Source organism: Dipodomys spectabilis, unplaced genomic scaffold (assembly GCF_019054845.1).
Source record: "Dipodomys spectabilis isolate Male_0828 unplaced genomic scaffold, ASM1905484v1 ptg000197l, whole genome shotgun sequence".
NCBI lineage: Eukaryota > Metazoa > Chordata > Mammalia > Rodentia > Heteromyidae > Dipodomys > Dipodomys spectabilis.
Window position 1 is genome coordinate 12127753 of NW_024870874.1, and position 8615 is coordinate 12136367.

The window sequence follows — 8615 nt, forward strand, 5'->3', positions numbered from 1 at the left end:
GTTGTGATCTAAATTAAGACCAAGCTGGCAGAATGGATTTGCTGATTTATAACACAATCATTTCTTTGTGTGGTGGTTGCAAAAAAAATTGTATTGAGCCGTCAGTGATAAGCCTTGCTTAATTATCACAAATGAGTTCCTCGTAGGTAAGGACCATGGGTTTGGTACTCCATAAACATTCATTAAATTTCATACTTACCTCTGGATAGAAGGCTAATCACTACCTTTTTTGTATGTCACTTTATTTATAGCTCTCTTTAAATTTTATGTCAAATGGACTTTTGAAATGTAATAATGACATGCATTCAATGTTTGAATCTTTTTCCTTAGAATAATCACTAATAGAAAATCAAATCTCTCCACAGGTCTCTGAGGGCATACTAAACATAAGTTTTGTTGCCCTATCATGAAACTATTACCTGAAGGACAATTAAGACTTTGTTTTGTTCAACCAATACACTTTATGGCATGGCTGCTCATGCTTTTTGTTCTGAAGTCTATCTCTTCTCTAAAACCTGCTCGACTTCCAATTTATCAAAGAAAACCTTTCATTGCAGCTTGGAATGCTCCAACAGATCAATGCTTGATCAAATATAATTTAAGTTTGAACTTGAAAATGTTTCAAGTAATTGGAAGTCCACTGGCCAATGCCAGAGGCCAAAATGTCACTATATTTTATGTCAACAGATTAGGATATTATCCGTGGTATACATCACAAGGGATTCCCATTAATGGAGGTCTCCCCCAAAATATAAGCTTACAAGTCCATCTGGAAAAAGCTGATCAAGACATTAAGCATTACATTCCTACTGAAGATTTCAGTGGACTAGCAGTCATTGACTGGGAATACTGGCGTCCGCAGTGGGCCAGGAACTGGAACATGAAAGATGTCTACAGACAGAAATCAAGGAAGCTCATTGCTGATATGCAAGAGAATTTATCAGCTACTGATATGGAATACTTAGCTAGAGCAACCTTTGAAAAAAGTGCTAAGGCTTTCATGAAGGAAACTATTGAAATGGGAATTAAGAGTCGTCCTAAGGGTCTTTGGGGTTATTATTTATATCCAGATTGCCACAATTACAATGTTTATGCTCCCAATTATACTGGATCATGCCCAGAAGAGGAAGTTTTGAGGAACAATGAGCTATCTTGGCTTTGGAACAGCAGTACTGCGTTATATCCGTCTATTGGTGTCAAGAGATCCTTTGGAGACAGTGAGACTATTTTGCGATTCTCAAAATTTCGGGTACACGAATCCCTGAGAATTTCTACCATGACATCCCATGAATATGCCCTGCCTGTATTTGTTTACACAAGGCTGGGATACAGAGAAGAACCTTTATTTTTTCTTTCTAAGGTAAGAAACACCTTACTTAATTCTGGAGGATTCTGAAAGGGGACCTTTCTTTGTTACTTATACTTTTTTGATGAATGAACCCTTAATGGGCTGTTGTGTAGAGTTCCTGCTAGCATATTGCTGCAAACTGATTGTTGCTGAGATAAGAACTATATAGCCCAGGCTGACCTTCTACTCTCCATCCTCTTGCTTCAGTCTCCTGGGTGTAGGAATTACAGGCATGTACCACTATGCTGTACTGCAAAATTGAGTTTTAATAGTCAAATGTTAGTCATAATCATTACTTTCCATCTGAAGATCATAAAAAGGCAGGAAGGGGTTAATGTGTGATACCAGCAATTACTTTCTGCTCTCTAACTTTGATTGCACATCTTTAAATTGAGCAAATAGGGCTCTTGTATAATGTTGAAGTGGTTGGTAGTGGGCAGGTTAGAAAATCAGAGAGGCTATTTTAAAGTGGAGTTCTTCATTCCAGCATGTGAAAGTTCGATGAAAAATATTGTTGTTTTGTCCTCACTATCAAACAAGAAAGGAAATAAGGGTCTTCTTTTAAATGAATAATAAGGGCTTTCATAAAACCTGTAGAGGAGTACAATGTCAGTATCTTTAATGCTACCTAGTTCTCCATTAAAAATGACTAAGATAGCATATTTCATGTTTGTGATTTTATCACATTTATTTATGTTTTTAATTTTTTTACAAAAGTACATGGGACTCATAAGCCATCTGGATTATTGTAGCCTTTATGGGCACGCTGATGGAATATTGGTAGATGAGTGTGGGTTTCTAAATTCTTTTTTCTTTTTCTTTTTTTTTTTTGGCAGTTGTGGGGCTTGAACTCTGGGCATGGGCACTGTCCCTCAGCTCTTTTAACACAAGGCTAGTGCTCTATTACTTGAGCAACAGTGCCACTTCTGGTTTTGTGAGATTCTTACAGACATTCCTGCCCAGGCTGGCTTTGAACCATGATCCTCAGATCTCAGCCTCCTGTGTAGCTAGGATTATAGGAGTGAGCCCCCAACGCCCAGCCTAAATTCAATTCTTAAATTGTAAGTAGATAGATTCGAGATATTATGTTAAAACTCTCAAATAAAAAAATTTATTCTGCTTGTTTACTCTTAGTGAACTAATACATACTACCCTAGACTTCATAAACACCATACATTGAAGTTAGCAAATGCGCAACCAGATTTTCTTTCTCCTTTCTACTCAAGCCACTTCAGCATATAAAATTTCTGTCAAAGTAATGGACCTTCTAATCTTTGGACTTAGATAATTGCATGTAAATTTCCTACATTGATAAGACTTGAAATTTGTTCAGGCTTTTTAAATTTATAATGCAGTAGCATCTGAAGATATATATTACACTGTAAGTTAAATATATTTTTAACAACCATACCTTCTTTGTTTCCCCCACCATTCTACCAGCCTGTGATAAAACAGAAGCACAGCCCTTCTGAGTACTAGGCATCCTAAAGAGCAGCTTATGCAGCCCATGGGTGTAGACTTCATTGTGACCAGTGGGTATTTGCAAAAGCACACAGACATGAGGCTGGTCAGCAGAGAGGAAAATAGTGCACCTGTAGGGTGTGCAAAATGTGACCTCTGACACTATTCATGAGGAAAGATGCACCTTCCCTGTGATGTGACATTCAATACTACACCAAAAGTCAGCCACATGGAATTGAAGAATGATAGGCAACCAGTACTGTCTGGATATTTTATTCCTTTGTGGTAGTACTGAACTTTGAACTTAGGGCCTTAAGCTTGCTAGGCTGACAATCTACTAAATTATATCTCCTGCCCTGTTTCTTTGCTGTTTTAGTTTTGTGTGTGCTGATCTTGGGTCCTAAATTCAGGACCTGGACATTTTCCCTGCAATTGTTTTGCTTAAAGCTAGCACTCTACCATGTGAGTCACAGCTCCAGTTTTGTTTTTTGGGGGTAATTTAGGTGGAGTTAAGAGTCTCTTTGACTTTCCTGCTTGGGCTGGCTTTGAACCATGATCCTGAGATCTCAGCCTCCTGAGTAGCTAGGATTACAGGCAGGAGCCATGGGTGCTGGCCTTTGTTGATTATTTTTAGAATAAAGTCTGTCTTCAGGCCTCTATGTGTGCCTCGACCGTAAACTGTCCTCTGTAGGTTCAGGTAGTTGGTGGGATAAGTGCTCACCACTGTGTCCAGCTTTCCTCCATTGAGATAGTCTTCTGGATTTTTGTGCCCAGGCTGGCTTGAAACCATGATCCTTTCAATATCAGCTTCCCACATGGCTTGGAATAATGGGTACATGCCATGAATCTCAGCTATGAGTTGTGAAGGGGGTCTCATGAATTTTTTTCTGCTAAGACCGACTTTGAACCACAATTTCTCATTTCAAGCTTCCCAACTATCTAGAATTGGATGTGTAAGCCACTGGCACTTGGCCTAGAATTTTTTAAAAAAGTATTTAAATCTTGACTCCAGCATTGAGAGTTAATTACACCCTTTGTCTGTGAGTCTTCTTTTCTTTCATAGAGTTCAAATGACTTCTCTCTCTCTTTTTTTTAGTGATAAAAATTTGCTTTTGCAAGAAATAAGTCACTTTAAGGGACAGAGTACATTCTGCAAACCTTAGGTCAGCTTGTTTATAAAGTAGTGATAGCCGCTGACATGCCTTTCTTCTGTCAGAGGAAAGAAGAAACAAGTTTGTGCATCATTTCCTTCTTAATATTCTTGTGGAAGACAACGTATTTTCCAATTGTTTTAGCAGACCAGGGAATACATCCTTGAATTCTATCCACCATAAAAATTTGCCACAGAAATTTAGAAAAATTGGACTTTCACTTTTAACCAATTTAAATGACTTGAGGGCTTTCATATCTGACTTTTCTCAGAAATGCCTGTGTTTTAAGAGTACGCACAGTCAGATTAGGAAAAGGGTTCAGTAAGTAGCAGTTCTCATGGGAATTCAAGACCTTAATATGAAAAATAGACTGTATTACCTTCTTTATCTGCCCTAGCAGAAGCTTTTGAATTGCAAGTGAGAAAAGGCATACAAAAATTTAAGGTACTAAAGAAATATACGTGGTATGGCATCACTTCTTAACAGTACCAAAGACTTGAATTTAGCCATAGGATACCTAAGAATTTTAAACATTAGCTATATCCTGAGGGAAACAACAAACACTGGAGCAGTTAATGCATCATTCTATATGGAAATTACCTATTCTACCTACATATAAATGCAGAATACGGGCTTTATGAAATAGTTAACATTACCAAGATGTTATTGGCTCACCCTATAATTCTTCTTAGTCAGGAACATAGGCGTTTAAGGAAAGCCGGGGCAGAAATGTTTGCAAGACCTTCTCTCAAAAATAACCAATCTAAGCCCAGGCAGAGTACCAGCAAGGGTGGAAAGCCTAGAGTTCAAACTCAGTTACTGCCAAGTAATAATAATGACAACACTGATGATGAGAGTGAGGATGATGATGACGACAACAATGATGATGATGGTGATGATGAAGAGATCTTCCCCACTGGAGAGTTAAGATTTTATTCTTGTAATTAACCAGTGTTCCTCTTGGTAAGATGTGAAGGAAGCTCATTAGTAAGACTCAGCACCCCACAGTGGGCCTCTTGTTCATCACAACAATGGTAGCTTCCGCATTTGCTGAGTCTGGATCAATGGTCTGAGGGAGAATTTCTGCTCCCTCCTGCCTTTGTAGAGTTGATAGATACAGACTGTTGGGTCTGCAGTCTGAGTAGACTTTTTCTCTTCTCCTCCTTTTCCTCCAGTTCCTTTCATCAGACCATTGACAAATTTCAAAATCCTTTCATTTACAGCATGTCATTTGGACCTCAACAGACCTTCCATTTCTCAGCCAGCACTATGATCCTGGGAAATGAAAAGAGATGTGAACCTGAGTGGAAAATCAATTTAACCGCAAAGCTCTCCACCTTTTGAAAATTACCAGAACAATAGCCAGAAAAAAAAGAAGTTTAAAAATTGGAAATGTAAACCTTTAATTTGAGTAGTGAACCACAGAAGTGCTAGAAAAGGAAATTCACCTCTCAATATTGACATTATGATGAAGTGGCCAAGACACAGTACTATTTAAAGTTTTTGCTCTTGTTTTCTACTAAATTACCATTTCTACCTGGGAGAAATTCATTTTTTTTTGTAGTAAAGGAGACACACATTTTGTATCCTAAAGGCAAGGAGAATATATCATTATCTAATAAAGTAGATAAGCAGGTATGCACACTCAGAGTATTTTAGGAATCCCTAAAATACTCTAGATTCATGATAACCTTTAAACACACACACACACACTCATGCACAATAACCTTTAAAATGAAAATTCCCAAATCCTCTTGCTGAAATCTTGTTTTGTTTATCTTAACCATATTAGGAAAAATAATGGTGGCTTTGCCATTGTTAGCTGTGTCCTAAAGCATAGTAAACCAACTACTTCAAAATTAAACATACTTGATTTTAGAAATCAAATATGAATCAGAATCATTTTATCTGGTTTGGGAATCAAAATGATTGTAGCCTCTCTTAGTCACTGTGGAGGTTGGGTCATATTGAAAAACAGATAAGAAAAGTGACTAAGATGATTGTATTTGAAGGAAAAAACATTAGTGTTCTGTTTGTGGATATGTACATATAGGTAGTTTATGTGTATATGCTCTAATCAATTTTAAATAAATAACTTCTGATGACTATTTTACAGTCTACTTATATCAATATAACATTCTGCATGACAAAATGTCAATTTTTCTTTAGATTTTTGAAGAAAAATTCTATGCTGTTACATATGATGATAGATTATAGAGTTGAACCGCGATTTGTATTACTGTAAGAAAGTAAAGAATAATTTCTGTGGAGTACATAAGCATGTCCTGTAATTCTAATCACTGATGGGTTGATTTATATTAAAATTAATGGTGAACTGATTTCTCTTCCATCTAGCAAGATCTAATTAGTACCATAGGAGAAAGTGCTGCCCTGGGAGCTGCAGGCATTGTAATTTGGGGAGATATGAACTTAACATCCTCTGAGGTAAGGCAGGATCTTGAAGGTGTTTTGATTACTTATATAAGTACTTGCTTTATTATCCTATAGAGTTTACTCTAATCAAAGACGTATGACCCCCACAGCAAACCAGTTTTAGGACCAAAATCCAAATCAGTGCCAACTACATAGATGGAACCCCACACATGTAGTTTCTTTTATAAATGTTGTAATTATAACACTGATATTGACTGTATATTTGCTTTATGCTACCTAAGAAAGCAGCTAAGAGATCTTCTGTGGCTGTCTAGGTTTTGCTCGATTGCTGGTCATATGAAGGACTAACATTTTCATTTATAGACAGGGGACACAAGAAAAGAAATTAAACAGAGTAAGAGTGATGTAGGCTAGCTAGTGGTGGAAATGGCATTTACCAAAGATAATTGGACACTGGAGCCCTTTTATTGAACCACAACATGAAATGAATCATATCCTACTTGAGAAGCAGAGACAGATGGATATTGGCCATTACATTGAAGTTATTTTTCTAGAGAAATTATCTTAAAATTAATAGGATTTAAAGCAAAATTTGTCTCTTAAATTTCACTCAGCGGGAATATTGTATATTCCAAGGAATCTTTCTTATTTTCCATAATCCATATTAATCACAAAGTTTTGTGTGTTTCCAGATGTTCTTGTGTGTCTGTACAGTATAGCACATCTTGTCTTGAATTATAATATTAAATCAAATTTTTACCAGTCCACAATAATCAGACACTGTTTTTAGTGTCACCAGTTCGATTTATTGCTATAAAGACATATTCATTAAGTGATATGCTTTTGTCTACCTATATGAATAATATAAATACTGAGAAGCTCAATTCCTGACTTCCTTCCCCATGAGACTTATGAGAAACACTTCATCATGAATTAGTATGCTTGAGGTAGTTGGGGTCAGTTTAGAACACATGATAGGATGTGCACACGCATTCACGTGCACACACTCACACACACACAGCCATTTTTTAAGTTTTCTTGAATTCCAGCTGTATATACAAGCATAGCAAAGGTAATGTTGAAGCGCAATTGACAAGAACATTCCTAAGGCTACAGTTGGATGTTCAGATTCTGACATAACCATAAAAAGTGCCACATATCTGATAAGTAGATAAAGTCCACCAGCTTTGGCATAATTTCTTATTTGAATTTGTCTCTTTCCTTTCACACTTGTTAACATGTAAGCTTGAAGGAGAAAGACATTGTCTTCCTCTAATTTATACTTTTACGTGGGTCCTCTGGGGATCATTTGCCTGTTCAGTTGCTAGACTTCAACTATTCTCTATTTCTTGTCCCTGATCTTCTCTTCTTTTCGGATCTGGAAGCCATGATTATGGTGTCCAGGAGCCTAAGAGTTCACCCGCTGAAACCAAGCAGGTCTGGTTTCAGTCATATCCAAAGAGCTACCTAATGGGTCTAGAATTTCAGCTCAGTAGCAGAAGAGGCACTAAAACTCATATGTTTTTACTTTTCCAGGCCAACTGTACAAAAGTGAAGCGCTTTGTGAGTTCTGATTTGGGGAGTTACATAGTCAATGTGACCAGAGCGGCTGAGGTATGCAGTGTTCACCTATGCAGGAATAATGGGAGGTGCATACGGAAGGTGTGGGAAGCCCCAGATTACCTCCACCTGAACTCTGCAAGCTACTATATAGATGCCTCTGAGGATGGGGACTTTATTGTGAATGGAAGAGCCTCTGAGGGAGACCTGGCAGTGATGGCAGAGAAATTTTCCTGTCATTGTTACCTGGGATATGGAGGGCCTGATTGCAGAGAAACAAAGGAGGCTGATGGCTGCTCTGGGCCTTTATCTTTCTCTGGCTCACTAATAACAACTTGTGTACTACTTTTAACTGGTTATTGCAACATACACTTGTGAAATAATTGCATTTAGAGGGAATTGTGTGGGCTCTACAGGAGGCTGATAAGGAAAACTTGAAACTTAAGAACGATTTTTTTCTCTTATGAGTTCTTTTGAGAAATATTATAAATAGTCATTATGTATATCATTCAGCATAAATAGAAACATACTACATTACGTGCCACCAATTAGGTTAGAAAATAGGTTGAGACGTACAAATTAATGCGTTCCTCTTCCTCCATGGAATATTTAAATTGTATGTAAAACTAAAGCCAGTACACAAAATCTTTGTATGAATGCACATACTTCAAGTCTACATAGAAATATTAAATTATTGATTT

General features: G+C 37.2%; 1 protein-coding gene across 1 annotated transcript; it reads left to right on the forward strand.

The window, feature by feature from the left end:
- Nucleotides 1-406: 406 nt before the first annotated feature.
- On the forward strand, nt 407-8292 carry Hyal4 (hyaluronidase 4). The gene is made up of 3 exons (XM_042695874.1): nt 407-1360; nt 6316-6405; nt 7891-8292. Exons 1-3 carry the CDS (start codon nt 407-409, stop codon nt 8290-8292), a joined length of 1446 nt encoding a protein of 481 aa, XP_042551808.1.
- Nucleotides 8293-8615: the final 323 nt, after the last annotated feature.